The sequence below is a fragment of the Stenella coeruleoalba genome (assembly GCF_951394435.1).
Source record: "Stenella coeruleoalba genome assembly, chromosome: 18".
Classification (NCBI taxonomy): Eukaryota; Metazoa; Chordata; class Mammalia; order Artiodactyla; family Delphinidae; genus Stenella; species Stenella coeruleoalba.
Window position 1 is genome coordinate 5,927,542 of NC_137164.1, and position 21,751 is coordinate 5,949,292.

At 42.9% G+C, this 21,751-nt stretch overlaps 1 protein-coding gene across 2 annotated transcripts; it reads right to left on the reverse strand.

The window, feature by feature from the left end:
• Positions 1-172: 172 nt before the first annotated feature.
• On the reverse strand, positions 173-17,179 carry SLC46A3 (solute carrier family 46 member 3). 2 transcript variants are annotated; one of them, XM_079902708.1, is made up of 6 exons: positions 16,612-17,179; positions 15,941-16,154; positions 9,760-10,630; positions 8,214-8,297; positions 3,914-4,070; positions 173-1,894 (listed from the first exon to the last, which is right to left on the reverse strand). In XM_079902708.1, the coding sequence occupies exons 2-6, from the start codon at positions 16,127-16,129 to the stop codon at positions 1,810-1,812; spliced, it is 1,386 nt and encodes a 461-aa protein (XP_079758834.1). In that variant the 5' UTR covers positions 16,130-16,154; positions 16,612-17,179; the 3' UTR covers positions 173-1,809. The 2 variants fall into 2 exon arrangements, with proteins under 2 accessions (XP_079758834.1, XP_079758835.1); XM_079902709.1 differs by lacking the exon at positions 8,214-8,297.
• Between the last annotated feature and the right edge of the window lie 4,572 nt (positions 17,180-21,751).

The following is a 21,751-nucleotide window of genomic DNA, read 5'->3' on the forward strand; positions in this document are numbered from 1 at the left end:
TAGCTGAATAACCATGGTCAGGTGAAGCCTGAGACTTGCCTTCCTTGTCCATAAAATGGGAAAAAGGAAGATCTGCTTTGCAGGGTTATTAAGAGGGTAAAATAACTTGACATAGCATTTTGTAAACCATAAAGTACTTTTTATTTTGTTCTGGGAAGAGCATTGTACAGGAAGTAAAACAAAAATCAATCCGTCAGTCAATCTGAGAATAGCCCAGAAGACATTAGCTAAACCTGAAGGGAATGGTCTTGGAAAAAAGAATTTCCAGTCTTTTAAATTGTGAGTGCTATTTGCTGGTCAAGCAATCATTGATTACCTTACAGGAAAAAGCCGTAAACAATGTTATGAAACAGAAGACTACCTACTTTGAAGAGATTACAAAGGAGTTAATCAGCTAGGTGTACTTCAAGACATTTGTGTTAGTATATATGGAAACTTAGAAAATGGGAGATATTGAAGGACCTGTGAAAATACCATAAAATATAAATGCATATGGGCTACATATTTTTCAATTTATTTGCAAGGCTGGCTTAATGACTATGGCATGGTATCAGTGGTTACTCTCATAATGCATTAAATATATAGCTTTAAATGATTTTTACAAGTGAAAACAAAACTCTGTGTTCATTTAATTCAAATTTTATTGTGGATATAATGAGGAATCAAAGATTGTCCCTGTCCTCAAGGTGCTCATTGTCAAGTAGGGGAACAAACATTACAAGACAAGGGAAAATGCTTGGATGGCAGTACCCAGAGAGCTGTGGGGGCCCTGCAGGGACGGGGGTGGGGGGGTGGAGGTGGGCAGGAGGGGAGGGTAGAAATGTTCGGAAGGGACACGGAGGAAGCGGAAGCAATGCCTTGGCTGAGACTTAAAAGTTTCAACGTAGGGAGGGAAGAAGGCCCAGTGGAACCTTGTGTGCAGACAGGAGGCAGGAGAGGATGCGGTGTTTTCAGGGACCATGGTGGTCCCAGGATGAGTATAAGGCAGTAAGAGATGGATACCCTTTGACAGAAAGAAGGAGTGAATATTGACTCTATAAGTACTAGTTACTTTACATCATGATTGCCTGTTTACTCAGTTTTTACATTTCTGTAGGGACTATTTGTAATCTCTTTTTTCAGTCACCCCTGTGTTACTTATGGAAATATTATCATGCCTGTCACTGATGAAACATATTAGGAAAAGTGAAAATGTATTCATTAAAGTGCTTCCCTTTGAAGGATATTGCAGCTACTGAGAGCTTTGACTATCACTAACACCTTGATGGGCTCTAAAAAACGAAGCATTACCCAAGTAGAAGAAAATTATATTATGAATACTTGAAACTTCTATCATTCTTCTATAAGCGACTGACATCATAATTTTCAACAGTTATGCCTTCAAAATCTTTGAGAGGGGTCAAAAAGTCATTTTGCAGATGAAGAAACTGAGTCAGACAAAGAGTTCTTCTTGGTCTTAATGTGAGAGACTGGAGTATATCAGGGAGATTATTGCTTTTGATTGTATCAGATTTCTTAGTCCCATTTTATACCGATAAGTTTCAGTTTCTTTGGTAAATCCCAAAGTGGGAGGTGTCTTGAGATTTGTTCTTTTATCTACTGGGAATATGTCACGTGGTCTTCATAAAGTGCTCAAAGTGCACGGTGCTGTAAGAAGCTAGAGCAGCAACTATTTCTGACTGTTTAGTTTAGAAGAAAGGACTTGCAGCATTGATTATTCATGAAGTACTGATTGTGGAGCTAGTTTATATCCTTCAGAAGTCAAGAGTATATGATATGAGCATTTGGATTTTTTTTATTCACAATTAATCATCTGTCTGAAGTGTCTTCGCTGGATTCTTCTTGTATAAGAAGGACATAGCTTCCCGCATTCCTGCTGATGCACTTGACAGCACTGCCAAAGCAAATAAGACATCGATTAAGGCAATACATAAATAATAAATAATCTGTATTCCATCTTTTCCCTGGTTACATGGCTTTTAATAAATTACACAAAGAAGGAGGATACTGGTATTTTGAATCTAACAGGCTTGTTATGCATAGCTTTCTGAAAATAAAAATTAAAAAAATCTACATGAGTTCTTCCCCTTCCAGATCCCTAAAATGTCCATCTGTCCCATTGTCTCCACCACATAGTCCACATAAAATAGTTGTAACTAAAGCTATTACTGAAGTTCATGTTTAATACCTATAACTGAAGCTAGGATAGAAGACATCAGGAAATAATGAAAATAACCTGCAATTTTAATTTTAAAAATATTGAACAGATTAAAAAAAAATCTCAGAAGACCAACTACATTTACACTAGATGCATTATTAAAAGCACAATGACCTTTAATCTCTCTGCACTGATTTTTCCAATTATAAAAGTTATATGTGTTCATAACAGAGTATTTATAAATATATGAAGAATAAAATTAACATGACCCATTATTCTACTTCCCATGTAATACAGTTCTTACTAAAGTCATTGTTCATGATACGGATGCACCATCCTTTACTTAACCATTTCCTGTTATTGGCCATTTTGGTCATTAAAATATTTTTTGCCATAATGAACTTGTTTATATATAAATTTTTGACATTTCTGATCATTTCCTCAGGATAGGATTCTCAATGGGATCACTGGTTCAAATACCATGAATTTTTTTGGGAAGCTTTTGATACATGTTCATGAATTGCTTTCCAAGAACGATAATGCCGAATTACACTACTCCCAGCAAAGTATAAGGCTGATGGTCTCATCACGTGCTCACTAGCAAAGCATGGAGTTTTAATTTGGCCAATTCAATAGGTGATAGTCTCCTTTTCAAAACATACCTAGTAAAAATAGCTTTTCATCACAGTTACAGAGGCACCGTAAATACTATTGTAGTCCTCCTAACACAGATCTAGGTATCAGCATCCCACTGAGACAGTATGTACTGAGGTCCTACTCTGAATAAGACGCAGGCCAGCCCTTTAAGGAGTTCACAGCCATGGCAGAGTTTAAAGCCTGTGTGGATAGATTCTGTTCTCCCTCCCACGCAGCCACAGCCCACAGTGCTTAGGGGAAGGCAGATGCCAGACCCTGTGCCCCACCTTCTACCCATCCCCATCACCCTGCTCTGCGGCAGCCGTGTGAAATGGGCAAGCCCAGCAGAGGCAGGTTAATGAGCTCTTAGCTCAATGCTTGGGCCCCAGAGAATGTGTCAAATATATTTGCTTGTGCGTTTTCACAACCACTTATCTAGTTGGCTTACACATTTTGTTCATTGAAAGGGACAGGGAGAATACATATTTCTTGTAAGTTTATGCCTCTGGTCTTTTTATTCTATGTACTATTCACAAATAGAATTTTGTAGTTTGTATTTACTTGGATATTTACATTTGAAAAGGAAATCATCAAATAAGCCAACTCTCTGTAAAGGAAAGAGAATTCTTAATATCCAGTGCATGCTATCTGCTCTTGTCATTTACCCAAGGATCTGTATTAAAGTATATCTTCTTAGAGTAATCTGTGACCTTCAGGGGATATTATACTGTAGGAAGTCATTGTTTGAATGTATATATATGTATATATATATTCATAGAATATATGTGTATTGAATATACATATGAATATATATGTACTGATAATACATATATATTCTTAGACACTAAATTCATCAGTTGTTCATATTTAAAGATAAGGGGTAACTTCTCAGAGTCTCTGTCTAACCCAGTGTTTCTTTCTCTTAGTCCTGGTTGGCCACACCACTGTCTCTTTCTTTCTAAGTCTCCAAAATTATTGACAGATGTCTTCATGTCTAAAAGTTCTTGAGAAAAGTACAGTCCAAGGCAAAACTTCAACAGATCTATGTAATTGCACTGGTGAGGTCAGGGAATTCAATCCATCTATGCTTTGATAAAAGGATAAAAAGTAATGACATACCATAGACTGATGGCTGGAATTAGTAATAAAACAGCGGAGAGCAGAAAGACGAAGCCTTTGTACCAAGCAACAGTGGCTGAATAAATTCCGTTGAAAGTAGAAACTGCAGTGATTCCGCCAAGTGTTTCTAAGAAAGCGAGACAAGCGAACATGGTGCCTGTTTGGGGTCAGGGTGTGGAGGGAGAGAGAGAAAAGGCTGAGTTACAAAACAACAAACAAAAATAATGCAGAAAATGGCTACTCAGTGAAAAGTGCAGCCCTGGGGGCACTGCTTGGTGAAGGAAAGCTACTCCCTCAAAATCCCTGAGAAGGCAGTCACCCGTTTTGTGGGTGAAGAAACGGAGCTCAGGAGTTCTCCCTGGACCTGGTGTGAGAGGAGCTGGAATCAGTACTTCCAGGGTCCGTGCGGCAAAGCTAAAAGGCACTGGAAGCTGAGGCGTGTGGAATCTGCCGCATCTCCCGTCCCTGCTACAGCCTAAGACGCAGCCCCACCTGCCCCTGAGGTTCGTGGTGCCACCTTCCACTCTCAGTCCCTGCGCTAATCTGGGACACACCTGCAGGGGCAGGATGGCTCCCAGGCAAGCAACGTCCCACCCACCGGCCCTCTGAAAGGTCAAGTCAGATCTGGCAAGAGTGACAGGCAAGGCAGAGAGATAATCTTCTTACCATACATTCTGCAATTTGAATTTGATCTCTTCCTCCAGAGTAACAAAAAGTTCAGTCACACGAGATTCCTGTGTGACTCATCAAGTAACTACATAAGTGCCCGGTGCTCTAGTGAAGGTTATGCCACAGTCTGACATTGAGTGATTCTTTAAAACGTATTTTTCTGTCTTACGTGCTTACAACTGGCTCCCCTCTGAGGGGACTCTGCTGTCCTTCCCGCTTGCCACATGCCGAGTGTGGGAAAGGGCAGGCCATGGAGCATTGCTTAAGAAGCCTGAAATGGCTGCATGGTCGGCCCAAGCTCACAATCAGAGAAATGGTCATTATTCTACAAGTTTTGAATTTAGTCTGGAATCCAAGACCATACTGACTGAAGAGTGAAACTTACGAAAGACAGCTGGTCATCTTGATGTGCTTTTTTTCCTCTTTGTCAAATTCTGCATCACTACAATTGTGGCTGTTCTCAGCTCTCTGTGGCTTCCGTGGCATAAGTTCCTACGTAGTTTCTGCAGACTCTTAAACCATTGCTTGTTCCCTACTTTGCCAAGTTTACTTTTCCATGACAAATTGTAATATATTTTTCTTACAGACAGTGCAAATCCTGTAAATAATTGTGTTTGATTGGACTGATAGGAAGAAAAAGGGCAAGCTTGAGGATCTAGCTTGGTTATAGTTTACATGTCTAGACTTTAACTTTCCCCATGGTCTTGATCTTTTAGACTGTGTATTGATTTTTATCTATTTAAACTTTCACTTTATTATACATATTCTCATACATTGCTTCAAAGTCTTCACTGAACAACAGGACACATGTTCATAAAACAAACATCTCTATGCAGAATGCTGGGTTATCAGAGATATGTCTTCTTTTGACCAAAATGAAAGTTCTGTCAATGTCAAGGGCACATATGCTTTTTTCACTGCTGTGTCCCCAGGGCGTAGCTGTGCTGGCACCTGGTAGACATTTAATATGTATTTGTCAAATGAATGAATAAAAGCTTCATTCAAGGGCAATTACCAGTCATCAAGTAGCATATGGACTTACTGCCTCTATGATTTATGACAATACAGGAAGTTAGTTTAATTGGAAAGAAGTTCTCCTAGTTATGTATCTACGTTATTGTTTCATTTTATTTCTGATCCCTTGCTACAGCCGGGGACAGGTGGTATGGTGCTAATCCTATTATGCAGCCGCTTGAGTCCTTTCTTGTTGGGAACTTGGTCAGGCCGTGCTGTGTTCTGACAAACAACCATCTCATGAAGTAGCTCTAGCTTGTTGCTGAACTTCCCTGAGCAGCACAACTTATGATTACTTCATTTCTTTTTAGTGCGAAATTATATTCCGTTGGACAGACACACCTCATTTTGTTTATTCATCAGTTCATGGACATTTGCATTGTTTATGCTTCTTGACTATTACAGATAATGCTGCTGTGAACATGTGTGTACAAGATTTTGTGTGGACATGTGTTTTCATTTCTCTTTGGTATATACCTAGGAGTGGAATTGCTGAGTCATAAGGTAACTGTTTAACTTTCTGAGGAGCTACCAAACTGTTTTGTAAGACGGCTGCACCATTTTACACTCCCACAGCAGCGTATGAGGGCTCCAGTTTCTCCACATCCTCGCCAACACTCCTTATGGGCTTTTTCATCTTGGCCATCCTGGTGGGTCTCACTGTGGTTTTCATTTGCATTTCCCTGATGGCTAATGATGCTGAGCACTTTTTCATGTGTCTGTTGGCCATTTGTACATCTTTGGGGAGATGTCAGTTCAAATCCTTTGCACATGTTTTAATTGGATTTTCTTGTTATTGCTGAGTTTTAATAGTTTTTATATATTTTGGATACAAGTTCCTTATCAGACGTATGATTTGCAAATATAGTCTCCCATTCAGTGGGCTGTCTTTTCACTTTCTTGATGGTGTCCTTTGAAGCATAAAAGTTTTAAATTTTGATAAAGTCTAATTTATCTATTTTTTCTTTTTTTGTTGTGCTTTTGGTGTCGTATCTAAGAAACCATTGCATAATTCAAGGAAGCAGGTAGGTTTTTACATACTGTAGTTTTAATATTCCTAAGTGGTTTTCCAATTAATCCTCATCACACCATCTATAAACAGCTGTGTGAATATGTGCTACATCTTATGAGTGGAAAAGAATGAAGAAATTTATTTTCAACCTTATTGAATTATGCAGTCTTCTCCAGTGTTGACTAAAGGGCCATAAGTACAATAGCATAATTATGAATTATTCATAAACACTTGATATGAACATTTGCACCAGGCTAAGACATGGAACAAAAGAAAGCTCCAAGGTCTCATAATATTCATATGATCAAAGCAAAAGGAGGTCAACCACATATGCCTAGTATCTAGCAAGTACCCAGTCCTAACTAGAGATTTAATTTCTGTTTTCCTTCTGTACTGGTCATTCTCTGTCCTCCCCTTCAGCTGTTGGATCTTCTGTGCCCCGCTCTGTGCTCGGGAGGCTGACCCCACAGATATTATGACTTGGACTTCCTTGGATTTGGTCAGTGGGGTCCAGGAGGAGAAGGCTATGCAGTTTCTTCTCTGCTCCCTCCCTCCTTGGGCCATCCTCTCCTCTGTGCTGCCCTTCCCTGAAGTCTCTTGATTGAATCAGCTGAGTGGGATGCTGTTTTTTCTAGGACTCTGACTCAGGCCCAGCTCTAACATTTGGGGGATCCAGCGTAAGAATACAGTTAGAGGCCTACAAGTTCTAAGTATTTAAAAGTTATAATTCTGGGAGTTCCCTAGTGGCTTAGTGGTTAGGATTCTGGGCCTTCACTGACGTGGCCTGGGTTCAATCCCTGGTCGGGGAACTGAGATCTTGTAAGACGTGTGGCGCAGGCAAAAAAAAAAAGTTATAATTTTGACTAACAGACTGTTAACTAAGGTATGTTCTGTCTCCCTACTCTGAGAAAATACCTTCCTAATGATTTGGAGGTCAGACACAAACTTAGAATTCTCAGACGTTTTAGAGTTCCATGTGGAACATGACAGCCCTGGGAGAGCTGGCCCTCACCCTCCAGTCCCCAGCCTACAGGCTGCAGCCACCCACATCGTATTCTACCTCTTGTTCTGCTCAGAAAGGGTCATTTACACGTGGGTGTAGACACCCCGCCCTGCGATTCCAAGGTTGGGCCAGACTCTCCTGTCAAGAGTCACCCTTTGGCTACCCCTTTGGTGTACAGGAGAGCACACTGGGGTCACAGTCTACCCTCAGGAGAACGGGTCTGAGAAAGAGGATCATCAAGGCATTCACTGGATATGAGCTGTTCAGCTGGGAGTTATGGGGACCCACGCACACGTACCCAGAGTGTAGCCTAGAAGGGGGGAGTGTTGTGGGCTCCCAGGGGGCATATCGCCTGGCCCTGAGGTCTCCCCTCCCCTTGGGGCGGGGCAGCTCCAGAGAAAGCCCTCTAAAGCACCAGGCCCCGGGCAGGGGCTCCCCTGCTTGAATATAAGCTCTCCTAACACAGCCCTTACCAATTCCAAAGGAGTTCTGTGCAGAAAAAGGGTTGCAGAATATCCTGAAGAATCAAACACTGATGGTACACAGATATGAGTTGGTACAGATCATAGATTCATTCTGTTCCTTAAGCAAATTAAACTCACCTTGTTCAGTAGAACGAACCACTTTTGATATCATGGACCGTAGAACAGAGAATGGCACAACAGTGAAAAGGAATGGCAGCCTGACTGTGAGAGGAACAGTTGGAAATTACTGGCTGAATCAGAAAACTAAGGGTCCATTTTAAAGGCGGAACACTTAATCTCTAAATACTTCATTTTCTATAAGCATCTTAACTCATTGCATCTAACAGCTGAATGAATTAATGGTAGAATTCTGTTTAATGAATTAAGATAGACTATAGACACGTCAGTTTAAGATTACTCTCAAGTTTAAGTTTACTCTTAAATTCTTATTCTAGTGCAGAGAACAAGAGTTCATGGAAGTTACAGGTCCAGATCTATATAATCTGCCACTTGAAATGGATCCGTTTCCCTAGTTATTAGAGTAACGTCATGTTTAGCAGGTTGCGACTGTTAATAAATTTTTTGTTTTCTGTTTTTGCTCTTTCAGACTTGGCATTCTCATCGTTAAAATTCTTTTATTATATTGATCTACTTATTGGTAAATTGGTTTCTTCTTGCTTCTTCATCTTTGTGGGTGAATAGTTTCACGAACACAAGTTGCCTCTGCTCTTAAATTATGACCCTTAATAGTAGCATTTTTAGTTATATGACAAAATGGTAAGATATTACATTTGCAGACCACTTTATGTTTTCATCATGTTTTCACATATATTAACTTACTTGGAGTTGGCAACTCCAAGGGAAACAGGGAGGGAGAACTGGCATTTACTGAACCCTTGGCATTGCGCTAAGTGGTTTACAGTTATCTCTTCTAATATTCGTTATAACCCTCTGACTTAGGTACCACTATGCCCATTTTATAGATGAAAAAACAAGGGCTCAGAGTAGTTCAGTAACTTGCCCAAGGTCACCTAGTGCTGTAGATGGAAATTAAGCCCAATTCTGTTTGGTCACTCTGCTTCCCTGCAAGGTAGCAAGAGGTTAACACTGCCTTTGTAGAAAAAGACTAAATTGGATCTTTCTTGAGGTCCCACTTTAACAGATCCTTTAACCCTTTCAAACACAGTATCTCACTCAAGCCCTAGTTAAGGAAGCAGTCCTATTTGCCAGAAAGTGATTCCTCAAAAGCCAATTCATGAAATGACCAATTTGCTGAAAGATCAATTTGCAAAATCTTCTTGAATATATTCAATGAATTTTTTTAATGTATCTTTTGAGTATACTTTAGACACTTGTCTTAAAATTGTAGCCTTCTTAGCATCATTTTAAGAAATATTCAAGTTGGTGAATGCTATTTTGAAGGACTGATTCACAAGAAGGATGTTCCTCAAAACAATTTTTTGGCAAATGTGCAAATTTGGAAAATTGTGGTTATTCAACTTTTTTTTTTTTCTTTAAAGTCAGTTGGTTTTCAGCTTCTGGAAAGCTAGCTTTAAACAAATTACCTTTACTTGAACTAAAATGCATTAAATAGAGAATTTTATATTAAAGTTTCTCACCCAACAGACTAAATTCATTTTATGTAAACATCAATACGCAGTTCTAGGCTACATTTGTAACTTACCTAAAAACATCATCAATGTTGTTCTGGCAAAAGCAGTCATAGCCATTCCTACCATGGTGGTAAAAATTCCAATGAAGGCCATGTGAATATCTTCCATACAATAAGAAAAAAGCCATATTCCTAGGAAACTGCTGAAAAAAGAGACACTACCCAACGCTGATCCATAACCTATTAAAACTTCATCCCAGCAGAGCGGTGAATCCAATTCATAAAGGATAAAAATGGGGGAAATGCCAGCTGTCACGAAAAAATAAGTGATCATTGTAAAAAGCAACAAACAGAGCAAAGATCGTTGCTCACCAGAATTATTTTTAAAAAGCATGTAAGTTCGGTAAAATAAGTTTTTAAAGCCTTCAGTCCATGATACAGAAACATTCTGAGATGAAGGCTCTTTCATCGAATCCTCAAGAAAGAATAAAATATAAATCAAGTTAACAGTAAGAGCCATAGTAGCAATTAAAAACGACCACACAAAACCTAGTTCTCTAATAAAATAGCCAGAAGACAGTCCTGTTAATCCAGTGACAATTCCAAGCAGGAAGTCAATTACAGCTATTCGAATTGTTCTTTGTTTCTTTTCTTTACATTGATCAACTATGTAGGCAAAAGAGGCTCCCAGAAGTGTGGTGTAATTGCCACAAAGTGCAACCAAAAAGGTAGATGCAATCAAAAGCTGGACTGGAAAGGCAAAATAGGAAAGCAAACAGAGCCAAGCACTGTTTGCAAGAGCACCAACAGAAGACAAAATCAAAGGGAATTTTCGTCCTCCGTGGTCACTATGAGACAGAAGCATGAATGTAGACACGAGACCAGGAATTAACCCACTTATGTCCATCTGCAGATTAAAAAGAGACACTTTTTTCTGAACTTCCTGCAAATAAATAAAAAGAAGACAAAGTGTTTACAGAGGCTTATACAATATGCCTAAAAATACCCTGGTACATACTTTTTCTTGATATTGCCAGTAGGTCAGGGATGGGGAATCTCTAGTGCATGGGTTTGATATAGCTTAAATCTTCATCCAGTTCACAAGGCAAATATCAAGAGGTGATACAATCATCAATGCTCAGTCACAATATTCAGGTACCACAGTGGAGACATTAATCCATGAAAATAGAAGTGTGTGTATTGGTGTATGTCTGACTTACATAGAAGAGCCGCAGAACCCAAGGCCTCGGGGACTGGTTATGTAATGACTTCTCCTTCTTCTGTGAACAGTTAGCACTAAGAGATCATGACCACTGTTCTAAAGCAAGAACGGTACCCTTTCCCATGATACACCTTTCTGTCTAAAGGGGAATGAATATCACATGTAAACATCGTGTCTGATAGGCCTTTATTTAGATAGAGCTCAGCTGTCCTTTTCACGTGTCTCCACAAATATTCCTTTATTTACTAAAAATTAAGATAAAACTCGAAGAGGAGCTTTGTATTGACTAAAGATGGTAGCATGCCATGAACTAAGGAGTGAGCTAAACTCAACTTTCCTGAGGCCCAAAACAACTACGTACACGTGCATTGGCAGATGTAACAATCGTGACACTAGGTATATGATGGGAAGAACTTGGGGTGATTTAAAAGCATTTTCTTCTCACCACTTTTCTGTATTTTCCAAACTTTATATTAAAGGATATGTGCCGTTTCTATAATGGAGATTACTAAACTCATTTTAAAAAAGATTTATTCATGTAATATTTAGAAAGCACCCTAAAAACCACAAAAATATGATTAACCACAGAAATATCAGATACTGAATTAATGGCTTTTTAAAATAGTGAGCCTATTTTTATTTTTATATATTTATATAATTCAAGCCATTCCATGTTGCCAGGAGATGCTCTGGTCACTCAAACCCCAAACTTCAGTCATCTTTGCTTCTAGCCTTTCCCTTCGTCCATGCCCCCCAACACAATCTATCCTGTCCCGCTAAAGTTGCTCACTTTACCTTCCTGATGGTCCCATAGTTGCCACTTGGTTTTCACCTGGACCATTGGTTTTCACCTGGACCACCCTGGCATCTAACTGGTCTCTTCATTCAATTCAGAATATAATGTCAATCTTACCACTTTGCAGATCACAGACACTACTGCTGGGCACATGTTGCATAGCACCACAGCATACTATCGGCATGTCTCTCACCTGCTCAGAAGCTGCAGTGTCTCCCCACTGCCTGGGAAAGTCCACACTCCTTAGCCTGGTATTTAAGGCCCCCGAGACGTGGCCTGATCTCATCTTCAGCGTTATCCCCACTCTCCCCCCAGATACGGTCTATGCTCCAGGCACAGTCCATAGTCAGGTCCCACCTAGATTTCCCTGAAATTCTCAAACAGGGGTCATCACTCCTTTTTCTGAACCTTCTCGTAGAACAGTTATCATTCCCCAGCTGTATTTTTTTGTGTATTGATTAAGAGCTTGAGCTCTGGAGTCAGAGGAATCTGGATTCAAATACAGTCAGTTCTGTACACCACAGTTTGAGTGGTCTTTAAAAACACACATCAGCTTGTGTCACTCCTCTGTCAACCCCCCAGTGGCTTTCCTTACACTGGAATAAATGCAAACTCCTTGCCACGGCGAGGGGCGACCCCACGTCACGGAGCCTCTGATTCATCTCCCCTTCCTCACTCCTCTCGGCCGACAAGCCATCCCACAAACCTCCATGCTACTTGCTGTTCCCTCTGCCTGATCGTTGCACAGCTCACTTCCTCAGTTCAAAACCACTTCCTCAGAAGGGCCTTCCCTGACCATCACTCAATCCAAAGCAACCCCACTAATCCCGCCCAGCGCTCCAGCCCCTTATCCTTGTTGTTCTTCTCCTTAGAGACTCACCGGCTCCTTGACAGGAAATTATATTTTATTCGATCTGTGCATTGTGTGACTTCCCTCCTACAATCTAAGCTCCCGGCTGGGGTGAAACCTTGTCCACTTCACCATAGTATCACCAGCTCCAAGAACAGCGCTTCCAGGGAGGGTAGGTACTCAATAGACAGATTGATTAACTGAACAAACCATCGAGTAAAATAGGCCTCTGTAGCTTGCATGCTCTGTGTGATCCTGACCAAATGACTTGCCTCTGTAGCTTCTTCATCTGACCAGAGGGAACGTCAACAGTCCCAGCCTTGCAGGCTGTCAGGAGACTTAAAGTCAATATAAGGTGCTCCACACAGGGCCCACATACAGTCAGTGCTGTTTCATTTTTACTAGGTTAGATCTTTTGAGCACATCTTTGTATCTCCTACAGATATAGAAGCCATCAAGTAAATATTTATTGAATAAATAAATGAAACAGTTATCGTTTAATCAACTCCTCAGCAAGATGTTCCAGTGTGGGGTTCCTCCTCCCATTTCCACGCCTCCGCCTAAGTCCTGTCCCCTCCTTTTTTCCTACTGTCATCCCAACCCAGTCTGTTACACAGACTACTCACCTCATCTGCAAACCATGTTGTGAAATTCAGATCTTAACAAACTCAAAGCGTATTTCAACCATAAATCAATGTTGAGACAGAAGAAATTGTGTTTGAACATTATAAACTCTGGAGAATTTTGTGTTATGTGTTATAGTAGGGTAGATGGGAGAAATCAGAGTTAAAAAAAAAGCTATTTCCTATACAAGATTGAACAGAATGACAAGGTACTGAGACGGGGATAAACTAAGGAAAGGGCTATCAATTTTAAGGAAGGCACAATTTCATAGGCTAAAATGCATATATTCCAGTTGAGCAGAAGGTATTCCTTACCTGCTGGTAACCAGGGATTGTGTTATTAAAAGGTTTATAAATAAATTCCTGAGCGAGAACAACTTCATGATCTGTTGGGTGACCCGAAGTTGTCCCCTCAGCGGCAGAGTCCCTATCTTGAAAGCTGCCTGAAGAGAACAGGCCACAGTGGCCGGTGTAACACTTCAAAACCAATCATTTACAAGGGAAGGAGAGGGCGGTAAGGGGCTTAAAAATTCCTTCCTCCACAAAAGTCAATAGACATCCCAGAATTCCCTACTCTCTGCCCTTTGCCAAGAGTTTCCTTCCACAGCCTTGCCACTTTGTTAAGAGGCCTTTTAAAGATTAATCTCATCGCCCAAGAGAAGTATGTAGTTGTACTTACAGTCACAGGGCTCAGAAAACTTGAAGATTTGAAAGATAGGTTAGAACCATATCCATATGAATATATATGTTATATATACCTTAACCCCAGATAGATTGAAAAATATGACTTTCATCCAAATAGACTTTCAAAATGTTAAATATAAGTGAAATCGCTCCGATTATTCTGATATTTGTACCCTGAAATTCATGACACTATCTTGCGTACCAATACGTATGTAAGTGTGTATATTTGTTACGTGGGAAGGTTAAATAAAAACAGCATAACGGAGGTTCAACACGTATTCTTACACACAACTGATCTTTTGGGAGAGATCTGAGAAAAATCTGAGCTGAAAAAGTCATTTATTTATTTTATCAGGGGCTGACCCTGTACTATGACATCTCTTATTTTTAGGGTTACAAGAGCAGCCCACAGATCTCTAAGTGGAAGCTCACAGAACAGGGAACATTTGTTCTCGGATTTAAAGGGGGCAGAATATTCTCTGAGAAGCTGAGCAGGGACAGGATCCAGGGAAGGGGTCAGAAGGAGGTGTTCCTCTGTCCTAAGGAGCGAGTGGTGAGTGGGTCGCCACGCCCTGTCCCAGTTGTGGGTGGGATGGTTTCTGGTTCCCCAATCTTAGAAGAAGCACCTGTAGCTCTAGCGCACCGACTGTAAGGCAAGGATCTAGGGCGGTATGTTCTCTTGAACATTAATCCAGTGAAACAGCAGTCAATCGATCAAAAAATTTGGCAGAAATCTTCAAAATGAGACCCCTGCTCTGGGCAGTGGGGGGCTTTCAGCAGCTGGGTTAGGCAGGGAGCGGGGCCAATACTCATCACCTGCACAGTCACAGAGGTCACCAAAGCAGCTGGACCAAGGCCCGTCTCCCGTCACTCTAGAGGGTGAGGACAGCCGACCTTTCCAGACACTCAAGTCCTCTCCTCTGTCCCTCCCACTGCTCCCAGGGGGCTGGTGAAGGAACTCACAGTATGAAATGGAGAAACTGATGAACCTCTGGAACCTTCTTACTCCCTGGAGATATATACATGTAACAGGAACATTCTTAAAGGGAGACAAAACCAAGAGGAGAGCCCCTTGTTGGCCCTTCTGTTTTTAGGACCTCACTCTAGGCCAGAACCTTGATATCTGCATGGCTGTTCAGAAATAATCTGTTCTTTTCTCCATGGGTGCAGATGACTCAGAGTCCCTTAGACTCTTTTCATCTTTTGACTGGGGAAGCAGCGCCACTCTTTTGCCATCACAAAATATTCCCAAGGGGAAGAGTTCAAAGTTTACAAGTGTGGTTGTTTTTCAGTCATGGCGGGGGGGGGGGGATTTCCAAATCTGGATGCTCTCTCTGCTTTGCATTTGGACACTGGTAGACTGGTAAAGACTGCCTAAGGGAATGGAGACTGGCGCCGTACCTCCTGGGGGAGGAGGCTGGACCTGGGGAAGGAAGGGCTCTGGAGTATCCGGCTGAACATTTTCAGTGTCCTCAGAGCGCAAGTGGGTGCTCCCCACCCCCCATATCCTCACACAGATGCTCCTCAGCACTGGGGGGTCAAACTGATTTGATAACACCGAATGATGGATGACGAATGCCACCCTCACCCCATGACAGACCCTGGCGCCGGGCCCACAGTCTTCAGGGATGGTCCACTTTCTGGGGTCACTGAAAACTGGGTCATGCCCGTGAAGCGGAAGCGGGTAGGGAGGAAGTGGGCAAGGGAAAGGCAGGACCCATGCTTCACCCGACCCCTGGCCACCAAGTACCATTCCAGCCTGCCCTGTCCCAACTGTCAGGCTTTCCGTGGGGAAGAAGAAAGGAGACAACCACGGAGATGAGACTGCCCTGACATTTTCTGAGACAAAGGAGAAGAGCCAGTGTCACAGAAGAAGGGGGTTTTAAGTAGAAGAGGCAGATTAAAGGTGTCAGGAAGCTTCAGACAGAAAGGAGAATAAAGGCTTTTGGTTTGGGACTTAGGGGTTTTCGTGTGACCCTTAAGAGATCAATGTATGAGGAGTGCAGGATCCTCTTTCCTTTAAAATCCTGTTGCACATTCCCTTTTTAATACGTGTTAGGAATATTTTGATCTCTTACCTCCTGGAATGTGAAAATTGGGCTGCTTTTGTTTTTTGCGCACTCAGAAACATTGCTATCGGGTGCGATGCTGTAGTTGCCTGTTTCCTCCCATATTCTCCGGTACACATATTGTGTTGTCAGTGGAGCAGTCAAAGTCATAGCAAATACACTAAAGCAGATGGCAGGTTCCACAAATGGAATCTTCATCTCGCTTGGGTAGGTAGCTGAAATTCTATTAAGAAGAAAAGGAGAGAGATCATCAGCTGCACTCTTATCTGAGAGGCTAGATTTTCAATGATGGGGAAGTTGGGGGAACTTTGTGGAGTAAACAAGCAAACTAGGGAACAGAAAGCAGTAAGCACTTCCTAAGACAACAACCACCTCAGACTGTCATACTTAACCATTTTTAAGAGCTGGACCTTTAAGGACTCAACCCGCCCTTGAGATGATTCTTTAAGATAGTCTTAATAAGCTGTCTACCACTTTGGCTATCCAGTGGTCACACTACAATTCCCACACTGAATACTGCCAGCTGGTTTTCATAAGGGAAACAGTGAGGTTGCTCTGGGGACGAGACAATTACGTAATTGTTTATTATTGATTTTGCTGCTTGTGAACAGCGGACAGGAAGGGGGCCTTTAAAAAGCAGCTTCCAATCGTAAGGGTTTGTTTATGTTGTTTTAACTCACCCCACGGTCACAGTCTTCCTGCCGATCTAGGCGCGGGTCTGACCGTTTTCGGGGCCGGAGTCTCGGGGGCTGTCTCTTTTCAGGGGCTCCTGGGCAGCAAGTGCGCACGGAGGCTGGGTCTGCGCCGCCGCGCTGGGATGGGAAGGGGAATTGCCGCTGAATTCGACCAGATGCACAGGTCGGGAGACCGCAAGCCTGATTTTAAAGCAAAACAGGAGAGGGCACTTCCGCGTCCAGAGTGACAACGGTGACAGTTCACCGCGCAGCCCTCGCTCAGCTCCTGAGTGGCCCTGCGGGCTCCGCCCGGCGAGCTCCCGCGGGGCCCGCGCGCCGGGCAGCTGCTCCCTGAGCCGTCGGCGGGCTGTCGCTGGGTCCGCGGCCCGGCCTGCGCTCGCTATGACTCAGCTGCGCCAGCCGAGCATCGCCTCCGGCCCAGGAGACGGGCCTCGGGGGTGCTGGTCCCCCGCCGCCTGGGCGGTCGCTGTCCTGCTTTCCTGCGACTGGGCCCCTTGGCCGGCACCCCCGCGGGGATTGGTCCGCTCCGACGTCGCTCCCGAGCGCCCGCCCCCGGAGGCCCCAGTGGGGCCGCCGCAGCCGGCAGCCCCGGGGTTCGTGCAAGGACTGAGGTTAGAGAGCTTTTCTGGGTCCGAATATCACTTCTCACGGAAGCACACAGGAGATTTGTTGCAGAAGTAACATTTTGGGATGCAGGCCACTGTAGCGTCCGTGCGGGCCAGGCAAGTGCTCTGAGAAACGCAGAAGAGGGGGACCGGGTAGGGACGCCCGTGGAGGGTGCGGGAGAGAGAGTGCTTCTGGCAGGGTTAGCCGGGGTCTGGAATGTGGTCGCTGGCTCTTCTTGGTGATGCAACCTTGGGCTAATTATTTCATCGCTATGAACGTCCATTTCTTTATCTGTCAGGTGGTCATTAACAGCCTTACCGGATCATTGTGATGAAACCCTCGAGGTGTGCATACAGCACATCCCCGGGGCAAAGGAGGGACAGTACATTCCCCCCAGCAAGCCCACCAGGAACACACCTGAAGATGAACGAGCTGGGTTTACTTCTTCTTGTAAGGGGGAGGAATGCATTCGCAGGGAACCACGGGATCAAAAGCTAGATTTTCCAGGGCAGAGGTCTCCAGGAGAATTTTGAAATTTTATGTTTTCAGTTTAATGACCTAGAGATTTTAACGTAAGCATATTCTGAATTGTCTTGTAATCAAGTACCGGCACTTGATGTCACCTGTATTTGTATTTCCACTTATGATCACATTGGCTCCAAGTAGAAGTACATTAGCAATGTCAGAGAAAAGAGGTGGACTAAATATATAAACGATACACCCAAGCTAAATGAAGACCAGGGATGTCATATCATGTTCAAAACGTTTTCGTAGTATTCCAGTAAAACGTGTGGGAGAATTGAGTTACCACCTGACACATGAATAGACATACTGATCTCCAAAGAACCTGTGCTGTACCAGGCAGTGCTATATTCAAGTGGCAAAACCAAAACAGAATACAGTAGCTACTAGATTTTGTTAGTTTCAAGAAGAAATGGCTTTTAAGCTTCTGATAAAATCAGCAAAGTAAGATGTGGTGAAAAGATCTTAGTTACACTAAGCAATGACTGCTAAGTAGGTGATTGTCAATACTGTGCTCATAAGAGTTTAATCATACAACTCCAAGCACAAGTTGTTGAAAGACAATATAATCTGATCATATGACCTTGGTCAATAATATGTCAAAACAGACCTGGATAGGTCTTATCTACCTGAGAAATTCATAACCTAACTTCAATGCTTGTCTTTCTTGACCTCTGTTGCCTTGGATGCCATTGAACAAATTCCTCCTTCTTGAAATATTATCTCTTTTTGGGTTCCATGACACAACTCGATCTTTCTGTCACCCTGAGAGCGCCTTAGCTTCCTCAGTGGGCTTGCTTCTCCAAGGGTACTGTTTCTCAGGTTCCGTCCCAGCTCCTCTTCTGCCCTGTCAGTCACATCCACACTTGTGATCAACCACCAGTATACCCATCACTCCCAAATCTCAAGCTCACCCAGTTCTCTTGAACTTGACACCCAGAGCTTCCACCCGAGTATTTTAAAAAAACACTGCACACTTTAAAATGTCCAAAACATATACCATCTTCCTTATAAATCCAATTCCCTCCTGAAAACCCTGTTTCAACTAATGACATCACCTGTCCAGTCAGCAAAGTCAGAGACCTGGGAATCATAACTGGCTTTTTTTTGGCTGCGTTGGGTCTTCGTTGCTGCCTGCCGGCTTTCTCTAGTTGCGGAGAGCAGGGGCTACTCTTCATCGCGGTGCGCGGGCTTCTCCTTGTGGTGGCTTCTCTTGTTGCGGAGCACAGGCTCTAGGCACGCGGGCTTCAAGAGTTTTGGCACACGGGCTTAGTAGTTGTGGCTCGCGGGCTCTAGAGCGCAGCCTCAGTAGCTGTGGTGCATGGGATTAGTAGCTGTGGTGAACCTGTGGCATGTGAGATCTTCCCGGACCAGGGCTCAAACCCGTGTCCCCTGCATTGGCAGGCAGATTCTTAACCACTGTGCCACCAGGGAAGTCCTGTACCTGGCTTTTTGATCACCAAATGCTGTAGCTTTTATGTCATAAATATAACTGGTATGATTTATACCTCTTTTAGGTGTGTGGCTATAAGGCAAGTGGGCCCCTGGATCCAGAGCATTTGGGCTGAGCGGCAGTTTTTCGGCCTGTCCGAGGTTGGGGCTTTGTCTTGCCATCAGCCCACTGGTGAATGGAATCTGAAGGTTGCTGGGGAGGAGGTGGGCAAATCTGCAAAGAGCCCAAGGATTTCCCCGGTAAAGAGTCAGAAATCCTGACTCTTCCCCTTTGGGGTTTCAAGTTATTCTAACACTTGTGATGTGTTGGGACGGTCCTAGTAAGCCGAGTGGTGAGAAATGTACAATAATGGCCCGCAAGAAGGTGTCCACCACGCTGCCGGTGCTGGTGCTGCTGGGGGTGCAGTAAAAGAGCGGGGCTGGTACGGCAGGCCCAGCACCAGAGCCTTTCCTGTCTCAGGGGAAGGCCAGTCAGGAACAGGGGAATGATGTTGCACCCTGTCCTCATCTGCCGCCTTGGGCCTTGGGGTTCCTTAAGAGAAAAACTGATTTTCTGTAAATAAAAATATCTGTCTCTAAAGTTGTACTGGGAACCCAGTCTCCAATAGTGTGGGGTAACTGCTGCTAGCCTGGGTTCTCCTCCCTCCCTGCAATCTGTGCCGCAGTCTCAGTGGGTAGACTTTGAACCCTTACACCCGAGAGCCGGACTTCCTGTTTTCTGTGTCAGCCTCACCAGAGCAGCAGTTGGAAGCTTAAGCAGTCACACCAGACTTCTCAATTTCTTTTCTCCACAACAGAAATATTAAACCAGACTGACTCACCTGGATGAAGTAAGCACCTTGAGGGGGTCTTAATTTGCAAGGAGGGGAAAACTCAGAGAATGATGAATGGACTTCTCTCAGTCAGGATGGAAGCTCAAATTTGATTTATTTGTGTAGTAACTTAAACGTGGCTTCATTTTCCACCACAGCAGGTGACATAGGATATATGTGAAAGCTCCTAGAACAGGGCCTGACACTTGGTGGGTATTCAGTAATCTTTGGATTGGAAGCTAAATCTTGCTTAATTAGACACACGTACTACTGTGTTTGAGCAGTTACAGAGAAGAACCTGACCTCTGCTTCAATTTGGCCTTTCCTTTTTTGATCCCACAGAGCGATCACTTTCCTCCTTAAGAGGAGTTAGTCCCCTTTTTACTGGGCTATGGGAGTAGGGAAGGATTTAAAGTCAGCAGAGTACGTGAAATTCAGGCACAAGTGACTCCATAATATAGGCCACGTTTAGAGGATTAGTCCTCTGCCTTCCATCCCCAGCTCCTTAGAAAGGCCATTAAACTATATTTTTACAGAATATTTAGTTACATGGAAAAATTTCCATGCTATGACAGTAAGTAAAAAAAAAAAAAAAGGAAATAAAAAGTATATCGTATATCCCAATTTTGTTAAAAATACATACTTTTTTGTTAAAAATACAAAAAAAGTATACATATGAATGTGTAGAAAAAAGGCCATAAAGTAATGTATCAAATTTTAATAACAATTATCTCTGAGTGGTCGGATTACTAACAATTTTTGTGTTATTAAATACCATAGACAGTATAATTTTCTGTACTCTCCACATTTTCAGCAATAAACACGTATTAATTTATAATCAGAAAAAAGTTTATTTCAAAAGAAATGAGAAAAGGAATTGATAAAACAATTTCTTGTAAAATCATTATATTTGTTACAAAGCTTCAGGAAAAAAGCCCCAAAGATTGATTCTTTTCCAAGTGGTTCTACAAACTTTAAAGTTGAATCAGCAACCGCATGGCAAACTGACATTCTTGGACTGTGACAGGTGGCCTGAGATAAGACAGGATGGATACCAACGGCTGAAGGGGAATCAAGAGTCCTTTATCTAGAAAAGTTACTTAAGAATGGAGAAAGAACTGTTCTGAAATGGAGGGAGAACCAGGGTGAACTTTTGGGCAGCCTGGATCAACCTATTTAAAACCAGACTCACAAAACAGGGAGACTCATAGAGCATAGAAACCCTCTAGTCGGGGCCCCTAACTTTACCCGTAAGAAAACCAAACCCAAAGGGAGTTGCTGTGTTACTCTTCATGGAACGTAGTTGCCGTTTTATAGTCCTGTGCTCACAGAGATATGGAAAGGACCCTGCTTGGAATCCAGGCCCTGCTGCCTCCCATCTTTCCTCCTTCGTTTTCCTGACAGAAAATGAGTGGAGTTTTTAAGAAGGAGTTTAAGAAGGCAGTTTGGAAATTTAAGAAGAAGATTTTATAAAGGAGAAGCTCTGTGGTACGCAAGTGCCCTGGGAAGGTAAAATGTATTCTGTTATCTTTCCACTCAGCAGCTGCTCCCACCATTACCCAGTTTTTACTGCCGTGTCCTCCAGGCCACTGCACTCTCCAAGGTTATGAAAACAGGGCAGTCACGCCACCTTCTCTATGACACTGATGGGGAGCCATGCCCGCGGGTATTTTTAAATGAAAGGAAATATAACTTGTGCTGTCAGCATTCACATCAGTCCCGACCAGATGCAT